Below are 13,108 nucleotides of genomic sequence, written 5' to 3'. Positions count from 1 at the left end.
TCTGTGGGTCTAATCTATTGGAAAAGAGTGCAATTTTGACCAAAAATGCGAAAAAGTAGTGAAAATTTCCGATTTTACGAGCTTAATATCTCAGAAAGTACTGGGTATAAAATTCCAAAAACAGCGTGGAACTTATTTTTTAGGTCTAGACTATGGATGTATGATGTTGGTTTGTCCAAAAATCCCGTAGGAGAAAAGTGATTTTTCAGTTTGAAATTACGTAAAGTCGTCGAGAAAATGTTCTCTTTTTTGGTTAGGACGGTCTATCTCAGAAACTATGGCAGGGAAAATTCTCAGATTTGGCACAATTATGGTCAGATAGATGCACTAGGGGCTCAACTATGTCACTTAGCTCTGGGGCTCCAGGGTCCTGGTGTGTGATGACGCGAAGTCGCCAGATGTTGAATTTCGGCAGGAAAAACGGCTGTATCTCAGGAACGCGGGATCCCAGGAACTTGGTGAAACTGCCTTCAGATGCGTCTTCTTACCGCACTTCAGGAGGCAGTTGAACCACTAGCGAAGGTGCATGGGTTTAGCCGCAAACACAAGAAAACCGCTGATTGGCTGTGATCGTTTTTCTGTGATAGCCACCTGATGGCTCAGCAGAAATGTCTCAAATTTGGTGAAATTGTAGTCACTGATTTTATACACAAGATAGCAGTTCAAAAAAGTGGGGTTATCGATCTTATTCCAGAGAAAAAATTTTTTGAAGTTTAAAATTTTTAAAAGTGAAAATGTTTGGGTTTCCTGTTGTTACACTATTGTCTTAATATCACTGTACTATATGTCAAAAGTTGCGCACTGTTGTAACCTTTAATTTGGTATATGAATCATAGAGATATCTGTCCACTGGGTTTTTTTATTGATTTTAATATGAAAAAAGTCAACGAAAATTTTGAGTTTTTGCACTTTTAAAAATAGTTACTAAAAATCTACACTTATAACACTAAACACAGTTTGTAGCACTAATAAGCGCGCATTTTTTAAGGTATCTCACTTAGCTGTAGCACTTTTAGATCCGGAGGTATTAATTTTTTAGACGAAAAATGGGGAATTTTTTGCGCGGAGCGACGTGGACCGTGTGCGTTCAGCTCGCGCGCGGCGGGGAGACTGGGTTAGGTTAGGTTAGGTTAGGTTAGGTTAGGTTAGGTTAGGTTAGGTTAGGTTAGGTTAGGTTAGGTTAGGTTAGGTTAGGTTAGGTTAGGTTAGGTTAGGTTGGGGAACCACCCCACAGTGCTTGCGTCCACGTCGCGTTCCCCGGGCAACGTCGCGTCCTAACCACCGTAACGGAGTGGTTAGGCCGACGGCTAAAGTGCACTGTGCAGAAGGAGCAATTTGCGAACTGTGAAGAATGTCGTATAATGACCAAATAATGAGGGACGCCCGCGGGCGTTTCCTGAAAAAAGGCCCTTCTCAGGGCCACCCAAAAGGCCCTTCTCAGGGCCACCCAAAAGGCCCTTCTCAGGGCCACCCAAAAGGCCCTTCTCAGGGCCAAACAAAGGGAAGGGGGGAAATGGAATGTTCAGGGTCTGAACATTCCGCTGGGGAGGAAACCGACGGGAGTGGCCTCGCTGTGGGCCAAAAGAGGATGGGGAGCCTGATGGGAAGTGCGGGCTCCATCACCTCGTTGTCGGAGTCGGTGCTGGGCAACAAGCGCCTCTATTCTGAGGTGGCGACTGGTTCCGGCACCGACACTGAGGTCGGTGTGCCACGGGCACAGTCAGTGGCGAAGAGGGGCAAGGCCCGGGGTGCCTCGCACCTGACGAGGGCCCGGGCTGAGGCGAGGAGGAGTCAAGAGGAGGATGCCGAGGCTTCCTTCTCGGCCTCTCTAGGGGCTCGGGCCTTCCGGAGGGGAGGACCCCCGAGTGGTGGGGACGATGATGTGGTGGTGGCCCCCATTGATGCGCGGGACTTTGGGGCCATGGGTGCTGATGGACTCATGGCCACTGCGGTGGAGAGGCTGGGTATAATAACCAGCCTCGTCGGAAAGACTGCCGCCCTCAAGGGGGGCTTCAACTCTAAAATTATGCGGGCCTCCTCGGATATCAGGGATATCGTGGACACCCTGGTGGCGCGCAGCGAGTCGGACGAAGTTCGACGCCTTAAGGCCGATAATGGTCGCCTCCAAAGGGAGGTGGCCATTATGAAGGCTGAGGTCGCTGCGCTCCGCCGGGGGTTCGAGGAGGCTCGCCGTGAGGCTGCTCAGGCTGCGCGGACGGTGCAGCGGCAGGCTGCTCCAGTGGAGGATGAGCTGGAGCAGAGGATGGCCAGATTGATTGATGGCCGTCTGGCAGCGCTAGGACTGGCTGGGTGTCCTCGGAGTGCCACTCGTCCACCTCTGGCAGGTGACAACTCCGAGGTGGCGAGGGCTGCAAGGACGGCCATTGATCGGGCCTCCGGTCTGGGTCCGGCGCCGCGGCTTGAGCAGCCGGTGGTGGAGTTGGAGGTTCGGGCCCCTGCACGCCCGGCCTCTGAGAGGCGGGGTTGTAAGGGGGTAGGTGCTGGGGGAGTGACAGAGTGGGGGCCCTTCGGGCCGTCGACCTCAACAGCTGTGGTCGACGAATGCCCGGAGCTCCCCTGGGTCGAAGTCCGGGGGAGGAGGGGGAAGGGGAAGGGCGTGGGAAAGAAGTCCCAGCCCAAACCTGCGGAGCGACCGGCGGCGGCCCCAACAAAGGCCACTGCAACGGCGCCCAAGGCACCCCCCAGGGCGGCGCCAGCGAGGGCGGCCAAGCTGTCGGCCCCTAGCTCCTCGGCTGTAATTCTCAAGTTACAGCCGGAGGCAGCGCAAAAAGGGGCCACATACAGCTCCGCCCTCCTTAAGGCCGAGCAGGCGGTGAGCCTGGAGGGGCTAGGAATCGGCTCGCTTCGGATTCGCCCGAGTGCGACCGGAGCGAGGCTAATCGAGGTCTCTGGCCCCTCCAACTCAGACAAGGCAGATGCGCTTGCATCGGCCTTGAAGGCGGCCCTTTCCGGCGTCGCGGACGTTTCCAGGCCCGTCAAAACCGCGGACTTCCGCGTGACGGGCCTGAATGATGCGGCAACGGCGCAGCGGATAAAGGCTGCGGTCGCGCAAGCCGGGAGCTGCACGGAGGACCAGGTCTGGGTGGGTGAAATCCGCTCAGACTGGCGGGGCTCTGGCTCTGCCCTGATGCGCTGCCCGGTCACGACGGCTAAAAAGCTGATCGAGGCGGGCAGCCTCACGGTAGGCTGGAGTCGAGTGCAGCTCCGGCACCTGGAGGCGCGCCCCATGCACTGCTACAAGTGCATGGGGAAGGGGCACACCGCATCGCTGTGCCCCTCGCAGACGGACCGCAGCCGGCTCTGCTATAGGTGCGGGGAGGCAGGGCATTTGTCCGCCTCCTGCACAGCGGAGCCCCGCTGCGCGGTATGCCGCGACGCCGGCAAGCCGGCGGGCCACGTGATGGGGGGTAGGGCCTGCAACCCACCCCCGATCCGAGGGAAAGGGCCGTCCCCTCCTCCGCGCGAGGGAAGGCAAGGGGAGGCGCCAGTCGGCCAAATGGAGGAGTGATGGGGGTCACCTTCCTCCAGGCCAACCTCAACCACTCCGCTAGGGCGCAGGATCTCCTCCTGCAATCCATGGCGGAGTGGGATTTGGATGTCGCGGTGGTCGCGGAGCCGTACGCGGTTCCCTCCCTGCCCCACTGGGCGGGGGATCTGGATGACCTCGTGGCCATCGTGGCTAGGCCTGGTGCCGCCCCTCCCCTCGCGATTAAGAAGAGAGGGAACGGCTTTGTGGTGGCGGTTCGGGGAGAGTACGCCATAATTGGTGTTTACTTCTCCCCGAACCGGGATTTGCCGGCCCTGGAGCGGTTCTTGGATGCCCTGGGGCCGGAGATAAGGCGGTTAGCGCCCCTAAAGGTCTTCGTGGCCGGTGACTTCAACGCCAAATCAACGGCGTGGGGGAACCCGGCCACGGAGCCCAAGGGGCGAAAGGTGGAAGAGTGGGCGCTGGCCGCCGGGCTGTCTCTCCTAAACAGGGGGACAGCCCACACGTGCGTGCGACGGACGGGCGGATCGGTGGTGGACCTGACGTTCGCCACCCCCTCCGCCGCGCGCTCCGTGTCGGACTGGAGGGTGGAAGGGGGGGTGGAGACACTCTCGGACCACTTGTATATTCGGTTCGAGGTGTCGGCCGCCCCCCAATGTCAGGCGGCATCATCGTCCCGGGTGCGCAGCCGGTTCCCGCGTTGGGCCCTTACGCGGCTTGACCGGGAGCTGGCGGAAGAGGCGGCCATCGTCGGCCGCTGGAGCCTCCCGCCTCTAGACGGAATGGGGGTGGACGACGCGGCTGACCGTCTCGGCGACGCTTTCACAGCGGTGTGCCGGGCGGCCATGCCAAGCGTAGGTCGAGCCCCCCCTAGGCGGGCGGTCTATTGGTGGTCGGCGGAGATTGCCGCCCTTCGCGTCGCCTGCAACGCGGCCCGAAGGGCCTATAGTCGAAGCAGGCGGCGCAGTCCCCGGGACGAGGAGAGGGATGGTCAGCTGTATGCGGTGTATGTGGAAAACCGTAAGGAGCTGCAGCTGGCCATCGGTCGGGCCAAGGAGGAAGCCTTCGAGGAGCTGGTGGAGGGTATCGAAAGAGACCCATGGGGCCGGCCGTATAAGTGGGCGCGAGACAAATTGCGCCCACAGGCGACCCCGCTAACGGAGACCCTTCAGCCAGCTCTGCTGGGGGAGATTGTCGGGGATCTATTCCCCGGCAATCCGCGAGGGTTTTCTCCTCCGAGGATGGCCCGACAGCCGCCTGACGCGGAGGGAGAAGAGGTGGAGGCGGATCCGCCTCCCGTCACCGACGTCGAAATGGAGGTGGTCCTCGACCGCCTCCAGACAAGGAAGAGGGCACCGGGTCCAGACGGGGTGCACGGGAAAGTGCTTGCGCTGATTCTCGTGCACCTCGGGGAGGAGTTTCGGGGGCTGCTCAACCGCTGTCTGCGAGAGGGGCAGTTCCCGAAATTATGGAAGGAGGGCCGGCTCTGCCTTATTCCGAAGGGGAGCCGGCCCTTGGACTCGGCTTCGGCGGTGCGACCTCTGGTCCTGCTGAGCGAGGCTGGGAAGGCCCTAGAGAGCGTTGTGGCCTCTCGCCTCGTTCGGCATGTGGAGGAAGGCCCGGGACCGCGTCTCTCTGACGTGCAGTACGGATTCCGGGCCAAGAGGTCCACCATCGACGCCCTCAGGCGTCTGCGGTCGGTGACGGAGGAGGCGGATCGAGAAGGCGAGGTGACCCTGGCGACGTCGTTAGACATCGCCAACGCCTTCAACAGTATCCCGCACTGTGTAATACGGGAGGCGCTCCGGTACTTCGGAGTGCCCTCGTACCTGCGGGGGCTGTTGGGGGCGTACCTGGAGGAGCGGGTCGTCCTGTACGAGGACAGGGGAGGTCAAATGGTCCGGCGGGGCGTCGGGTGCGGTGTCCCGCAGGGGTCGATTCTCGGCCCTATCCTGTGGGACATCGCATACGATTGGGTCCTGCGGTGCCGGCTTCCCCCCGGGACGGGTGTCATCTGCTATGCGGATGACACTCTCTTCACGTCCCGGGGTGCGAATTTCGGTGAGGCGGCGCGGCTGGCCGAAACGGGCCTCGCCCTTTTGGTCGGCCGCATAGAGAGGCTGGGGCTTCGGGTCCGACTGGATAAGACCGAAGTCCTCCTCTTCCGCGGGGCCCGGGCGCGAGGACCTCCCCCAGGGGCGCGCCTCCAGGTGGGTCATGAGGAGTTGAGGGTGAGTGCCCAGATGAAATACCTGGGCCTCATCCTCGACGGGAGATGGTCCTTTGTCCCCCACTTCCGAGAGCTGGGGCAAAGGATCATCAGGACGGCTGCGTCGCTGGGCCGACTCCTGCCCAATCTGGGTGGGCCCAGCGACGCTGTACGGAAGCTGTACTCCGGCGTGTGCCGGAGTATGGCGATGTACGGCGCCCCCGTTTGGGTGGACGCCCTTGCCGCGGAGAATAAGCGCCTTCTCCGGCAGGCGCAGAAGGTGATCGCGGTAAGGGCGATACGGGGGTACCGTACAGTGGCGTTCTCTGCGGCCACAGCCCTCGCGGGCGACCCGCCGTGGGAGTTGGTGGCGGAGGTGCTCGCCGAGGTTTACCACTTTGTGGCGAACAGGAGGGAAATCGGCGAGCACCCCTCGCCTGAGATGGTCCGGCGGGTCCGCTTGCGAGGGCAAGCGGAACTCATGCGGAGGTGGGAGGCAGACCTGGCGCGGGCAACGTACGGTGTACGCACAGTGGAGGCCCTGCGCCAGGTCCTGGAGAGATGGATGTTGAGGCGGCGCAAGCCTCTCACCTTCCGCATGACGCAGGTGCTCACCGGGCATGGCTGCTTCGGTGAGTACTTGCACCGCGTGGCCCAGCGGGAGACCGAGCCGGTCTGCCACGATTGTGGCGAGGCTCGGGACACTGCTCAACATGTTCTAGAGCAGTGTCCCAGGTGGAGTCGGCAGCGCCACGATCTGGTGGCAGTGCTCGGTGGAGTGGATCTGTCGCTCCCGAGTGTCGTCAATGCGATGCTCGGGAGTGACGGAGCCTGGGCGGCAGTGGCCTCCTTCTGTGAGACTGTTATGTCACAGAGGGAGGCCGAGGAAAGGAACCGCGAGGACCACCCCCTCGCGGAGCCGATCCGCAGAAGGCGGACGGGGGTGCGACGCAGGCGCTACCTTGCGCGCCTGCAGGCGCCCCCCTAAATCGGTGGGACTAGTCCCACCCGACGGCAGGGGTCCACCAGGTGTCGGTGGGCCCCTGAGAATGGTGAGTCCGGTCTCTGGCGAAAGAGACCGGCCAGTCGCTGAGGCGTCTTGTGTTAGATAGATCCGAGGCGCCTCCCTGTAAAGCGGCCGATGGCACCCGCAGGGGTTTAGTGGGTAGTCTGGGCTGGATAGCGGCCCAGGAGTCCCACACTCAGTGCGTAAATGCATTCCCCTGCGAAAACAAAAAAAAAAAAAAAAAAAAAAAAAAGGTTAGGTTAGGTTAGGTTAGGTTAGGTTAGGTTAGGTTAGGTTAGGTTAGGTTGGGGTGCTACTGTCAGGAAACCTCCACGTTGGCTCGATGATTTGAAGGTTTGCTTCTGTCACTTGATCTTTGATTCGGTGATAGCGGCGGCTGACAAGTTATTGGGCTGGTGCACCCTGGGCGACGGTTAATAACTCCCCGTTTAGGGGTCTTGTTAGCCGTTGGCAAATGTCCTGGCAACTGGTGGTGGGTTACCCATGTCGGGTAACCCAGGTTGGAGAGCCAATTGGCTCAGTGGCTGTGAGAGAAGGGGGCTAAGCCCTCTACTCTTACAGCCGTGGTAGGGGTCGCGGGGGAAGAGGAGGGGTTGGTATTACGGTGCGCCGCTCTCCCTATCCTCCGCGACCAGGCGCGGCCATGGCGCAAACATGGTGGTCGGTGGGGCCGCAGAGGAGGAGGACTGCCGTTACGGTGCGCCGCTGTCCCTATCCTCTGCGGCCGAATGAGGCGCGGCCATGGCGCAGGCATGGTGGTCGGTGGGGCCGCAGAGGAGGAGGACTGCCGGTATTATGGTGCGCCGCTGTCCCTATCCTCTGCGGCCGAATAAGACGGAGAGCCGCTGCCTCCGGTCTGCTTCCGGACTGGATGGCATGCGGCTCGCCTTGGTGGTTGGGGGCGCGCCTGCGGGCGCCCCCCCGAATCGGTGGGACAGAGGTCCCACCCGGCGGCAGGGGTCCTCCAGATGTCGGAGGGCCCCTGAGAGTGGAGAGTCCGGTCTCTGGTAAAAGAGACCGGCCAGTCGCTGAGGCGCCTTGTGCTAGTTAGATCCGAGGCGCCTCTTTGTAAAGCGGCCGATGGCATCCGCAGGGGTTTAGTGGGTAGTCTGGGCCGTGCCCAGGAGTCCCACACTCAGTGCGTAAATGCATTCCCCTGCGAAAACAAAAAAAAAAAAAAAAAGGTTAGGTTAGGTTAGGTTAGGTTAGGTTAGGTTAGGTTAGGTTAGGTTAGGTTAGGTTAGGTTAGGTTAGGTTAGGTTAGGTTAGGTTAGGTTAGGTTGGGGTGCTACTGTCAGGAAACCTCCACGTTGGCTCGATGATTTGAAGGTTTGCTTCTGTCACTTGATCTTTGATTCGGTGATAGCGGCGGCTGACAAGTTATTGGGCTGGTGCACCCTGGGCGACGGTTAATAACTCCCCGTTTAGGGGTCTTGTTAGCCGTTGGCAAATGTCCTGGCAACTGGTGGTGGGTTACCCATGTCGGGTAACCCAGGTTGGAGAGCCAATTGGCTCAGTGGCTGTGAGAGAAGAGGGCTAAGCCCTCTACTCTTACAGCCGTGGTAGGGGTCGCGGGGGAAGAGGAGGGGTTGGTATTACGGTGCGCCGCTCTCCCTATCCTCCGCGACCAGGCGCGGCCATGGCGCAAACATGGTGATCGGTGGGGCCGCAGAGGAGGAGGACTGCCGGTATTACGGTGCGCCGCTGTCCCTATCCTCTGCGGCCGAATGAGGCGCGGCCATGGCGCAGGCATGGTGGTCGGTGGGGCCGCAGAGGAGGAGGACTGCCGGTATTACGGTGCGCCGCTGTCCCTATCCTCTGCGGCCGAATAAGACGGAGAGCCGCTGCCTCCGGTCTGCTTCCGGACTGGATGGCGTGCGGCTCGCCTTGGTGGTTGGGGGCGCGCCTGCGGGCGCCCCCCTGAATCGGTGGGACAAGGGTCCCACCCGGCGGCAGGGGTCCTCCAGATGTCGGAGGGCCCCTGAGAGTGGAGAGTCCGGTCTCTGGTGATAGAGACCGGCCAGTCGCTGAGGCGCCTTGTGCTAGTTAGATCCGAGGCGCCTCTTTGTAAAGCGGCCGATGGCATCCGCAGGGGTTTAGTGGGTAGTCTGGGCCGATTAGCTGCCCAGGAGTCCCACACTCAGTGCGTAAATGCATTCCCCTGCGAAAACAAAAAAAAAAAAAAAAAAAAAAAAAAAAGGTTAGGTTAGGTTAGGTTAGGTTAGGTTAGGTTAGGTTAGGTTAGGTTAGGTTAGGTTAGGTTAGGTTAGGTTAGGTTTTTTTTTTTTTTTTTTTGTGGGGGCTAGATGTTAAGATATGAGGGCTCGAAAAGTTATCATGTCTTTACATTTAGTCATGTAAGGATCAAGTTTTGGGATTCCCTCTGTTTTCTGCTATTGGATACAGAGTTGTGGGGAATCCCGCCACTGTATTATTATACATAATTTTGATTATATATATAAGTATATGTATGTATATATATGTATTATTGTGTATTATACGTATAGGTATATTCAATTTATATGTTTGTATTATACTATGTTTATATGGCTTTGATATTTTTGATGATTTGATAAGGATTAAGTTTTGGGATTCCCTCTGCTTTCTGCTATTGGATACAGAGTTGTGGGGAATCCCGCCACTGTATGATTATACATAGTTTTGGTTATATTTATAAGTATATGTATATATATATATATATATATATGTATTATCGTGTATTATACGTATATGTATATTCTATTTATATATTTCAATACATAATTTTATAAGTGTTATATGTCTGTATTATGCTATATTCATATGGCTTTGATATTTTTGATGATTTGTTAAGGATTAAGTTTTGGGATTCCCTGTGCTTTCTGCTATTGGATACAGAGTTGTGGGGAATCCCGCCACTGTATGATTATACATAGTTTTGGTTATATTTGTAAGTATATACGTATATGTGTATTCTATTTATATATTTCAATACATAATTTTATAAGTGTTATATATCTGTATTATACAATATTTATATGCCTTTGATGAATAAAGGAACTTATTCGCTATTAAGTTTTATTGACAGCCTTAAGGCTGTTTACTCGTGTTATATAGTGTAACAGCGATTGAGGTTACATTGAGTTACTTTGATCGTACTAATAACCATAGTCGGTTGTGTCGTTGAGGGATTTTAAGGCGTTGAGGATTTTGGGGCAAGATTTAGCGTCGAGGGCGGAGTGTTTGGTGTTGGTGCTGTTTGCTTTTTTACAGTTGTAGCAGGTCATCTTGGTTGCGTCTGTTCTGTATGAGCACGTAGTGATGTGGTGCGTAGCGGAGCCGCAGTGGCCGCACGGGTAGAAGTCAGCTGAGCATTTGTTGCCTGTGTGTCCAAACTGCAGACATTTGCGGCATTGTACAAAGCGGCTGAAATCCGCCACGTGCACCCTCTGATGCTCCACGTTCACGCGACCCTCTTCGACAAACGCGCGTCGAATTGCGGGGGCTACCTCCAGTACCGCGTTATAAAGATTGTCATTGCGGTTTTTAAGGAGGAAACATAGTCGAAGGTCGCCGGCAGCCACTTGGTTTTGGCTGGCAACGATCTCCAACAGTTCGTCCTTGTCTGTCTCCTTGCTCACGCCTTTTAGGATAATGAGGGGTTTCCTGAGTTTGGATTTCTCCGCGACTATACCCGGGACTTCGTTGACCCTCGCCAGTGTCTCATCCCTCTGCGCGGCGTTGTCGAAATTTACCTTCACCGTGTTGTTGCGCAAGGTGCGCACTTTCGAGGGAGCGAATGTGGTGTTTCTGAACTTGATGTTTTTGCGCCACTCGCTATAGACATCCGGTTGCTTGTCACCGGCCTCCTTGGCCTTGATGATTATAGCCGGCTGGGTACGAGGCATTGGCGAAGGACGTTTGGGTGGAGAGGTGGCAGCTACCGTCGCGAAGGACCTCGACTGGGGCGCTGGGGGGGTTGAGGTAGGTAGAGGGGCGGGGTGGGGAGTGGGAACATGAGTAGGCGCATGTCCCTTTAGTTCGTCCCTAATAGTCTCCCGGATGGCATGGAGGACCGCGTCCGAAACCGGCTTCGGGAGCTCGGGCGGAGTCTCGTTTCGGGACCCCTCCACCGCGCCCATGATAGATTGCGCCAGCTCCTTTATGCGCTTCTTGTTACCGCTGGTCACGCTCTTGCCCTCGGAAATCTTGGCGATAATTTCCTTGGCCGAGTCCGAGATAAAGGAGAGTGTCGTTTGGAGCGCGGTGGGGAAGGTGGGGGCTGGTGTCGCTTGCGGGGCGACCGTCGCCGCCGCGATTGCGACTGAGGGAGGCTGAGTCACAACTTGGCTTTGGGTGGGCTGGGGGTGCGTCAGCGCCGGTGTAGCAGCCGGGGGCGGCAAGTTCGACGGCGCGGGGGTGAGGGTAGACGACGGAGAGTAAACGAGTGCGGGGGTGATATCCGACTGCGGTGAGAGTGATTCCCAGGACGCCGGGATATCCTCCCCCACACGGCTTATCGACCCACGCCTGCTGGCCGGAGTGCTAGGTGGCGACATGTATCCCCGAGAAGGGGTTGCGGGGGGGGAGAAAGATGATCTCGGTCGGGGCAACTGGGGTGGGGGCGTCCGCAGGGGCGACGGGGAGGTGGGAGCACCGTGAGAAGTGGACGGTGATGGTGACTGCATGATTCGCTGGAGTCGCTGGGGAGGTGAACGTACAGGGGCCCTTCCCCTGGGCGGGGGTGACCGCGGGGAGTGAGAGCGTGAATGCCCCGCTCTAGAGGTGGTGGTGGGTAGCGGCGGGGGAGTCTGTTGTGTGATAATGTCCGTAGGAGTCTCGGAGATGCGGGTGAGGTTCCTGCGGTTCCTGTCTGGGGGGCGAGTATTGGCCGCCTTACGCGGTGGTGAATGGGCTAGGACCATGTTGACTTAGATCGGAAAAGTGTTTAGAAGAAGGTATGAAAAAATTTAGAATATCGTCTATGTAAGTGAAAGTTGAGGAGGCGAGGGAGAACAACAGAAGAAAGAATAACAATATACAGTAATTTTCCGAAGTAGAGGACGGGTAGAACTAGCAAAGTAATCCTAAACTATTGTTATTAAGGGAGCTGTTAATTTAGGTGACAATTTTTGGCCCTAGGTGGCGGTAAAAGCGAAGTAGATCTGGGTATGGGGTGGTTAGGTTAGGTTAGGTTAGGTTAGGTTAGGTTAGGTTAGGTTAGGTTAGGTTAGGTTAGGTTAGGTTAGGTTAGGTTAGGTTAGGTTAGGTTAGGTTAGGTTAGGTTGGGGTGCTACTGTCAGGAAACCTCCACGTTGGCTCGATGATTTGAAGGTTTGCTTCTGTCACTTGATCTTTGATTCGGTGATAGCGGCGGCTGACAAGTTATTGGGCTGGTGCACCCTGGGCGACGGTTAATAACTCCCCGTTTAGGGGTCTTGTTAGCCGTTGGCAAATGTCCTGGCAACTGGTGGTGGGTTACCCATGTCGGGTAACCCAGGTTGGAGAGCCAATTGGCTCAGTGGCTGTGAGAGAAGGGGGCTAAGCCCTCTACTCTTACAGCCGTGGTAGGGGTCGCGGGGGAAGAGGAGGGGTTGGTATTACGGTGCGCCGCTCTCCCTATCCTCCGCGACCAGGCGCGGCCATGGCGCTAACATGGTGATCGGTGGGGCCGCAGGGGAGGAGGACTGCCGGTATTACGGTGCGCCGCTGTCCCTATCCTCTGCGGCCGAATGAGGCGCGGCCATGGCGCAGGCATGGTGGTCGGTGGGGCCGCAGAGGAGGAGGACTGCCGGTATTACGGTGCGCCGCTGTCCCTATCCTCTGCGGCCGAATAAGACGGAGAGCCGCTGCCTCCGGTCTGCTTCCGGACTGGATGGCGTGCGGCTCGCCTTGGTGGTTGGGGGCGCGCCTGCGGGCGCCCCCCTGAATCGGTGGGACAAGGGTCCCACCCGGCGGCAGGGGTCCTCCAGATGTCGGAGGGCCCCTGAGAGTGGAGAGTCCGGTCTCTGGGGATAGAGACCGGCCAGTCGCTGAGGCGCCTTGTGCTAGTTAGATCCGAGGCGCCTCTTTGTAAAAAGCGGCCGATGGCATCCGCAGGGGTTTAGTGGGTAGTCTGGGCCGATTAGCTGCCCAGGAGTCCCACACTCAGTGCGTAAATGCATTCCCCTGCGAAAACAAAAAAAAAAAAAAAAAAAAAGGTTAGGTTAGGTTAGGTTAGGTTAGGTTAGGTTAGGTTTTTTTTTTTTTTTTGTGGGGGCTAGACGTTAAAATATGAGGGCTCAAACAGTTATCATTTCTTTACATTTAGTCATGTAAGGATCAAGTTTTGGAATTCCCTCTGTTTTCTGCTATTGGATACAGAGTTGTGGGGAATCCCGCCACT

At 57.1% G+C, this 13,108-nt stretch overlaps 3 protein-coding genes across 3 annotated transcripts; 2 read left to right on the top strand and 1 right to left on the bottom strand.

Moving 5' to 3' along the window:
• Positions 1-1,513: 1,513 nt before the first annotated feature.
• LOC128683941 (uncharacterized) lies at positions 1,514-3,529 on the top strand. Its single transcript, XM_053770057.1, has one exon. It carries the CDS (start codon positions 1,514-1,516, stop codon positions 3,527-3,529), a length of 2,016 nt encoding a protein of 671 aa, XP_053626032.1.
• Positions 3,529-9,649, top strand: LOC135310071 (uncharacterized). Its single transcript, XM_064437084.1, has 2 exons — positions 3,529-3,962; positions 9,622-9,649. Exons 1-2 carry the CDS (start codon positions 3,529-3,531, stop codon positions 9,647-9,649), a joined length of 462 nt encoding a protein of 153 aa, XP_064293154.1.
• A 232-nt stretch (positions 9,650-9,881) lies between these two features.
• LOC128683940 (uncharacterized) lies at positions 9,882-11,648 on the bottom strand. Its single transcript, XM_053770056.1, has one exon. It carries the CDS (start codon positions 11,646-11,648, stop codon positions 9,882-9,884), a length of 1,767 nt encoding a protein of 588 aa, XP_053626031.1.
• Positions 11,649-13,108: the final 1,460 nt, after the last annotated feature.

This window comes from Plodia interpunctella, chromosome 3, assembly GCF_027563975.2.
Source record: "Plodia interpunctella isolate USDA-ARS_2022_Savannah chromosome 3, ilPloInte3.2, whole genome shotgun sequence".
NCBI lineage: Eukaryota > Metazoa > Arthropoda > Insecta > Lepidoptera > Pyralidae > Plodia > Plodia interpunctella.
This window is presented reverse-complemented; position numbering and strand designations above follow the sequence as displayed.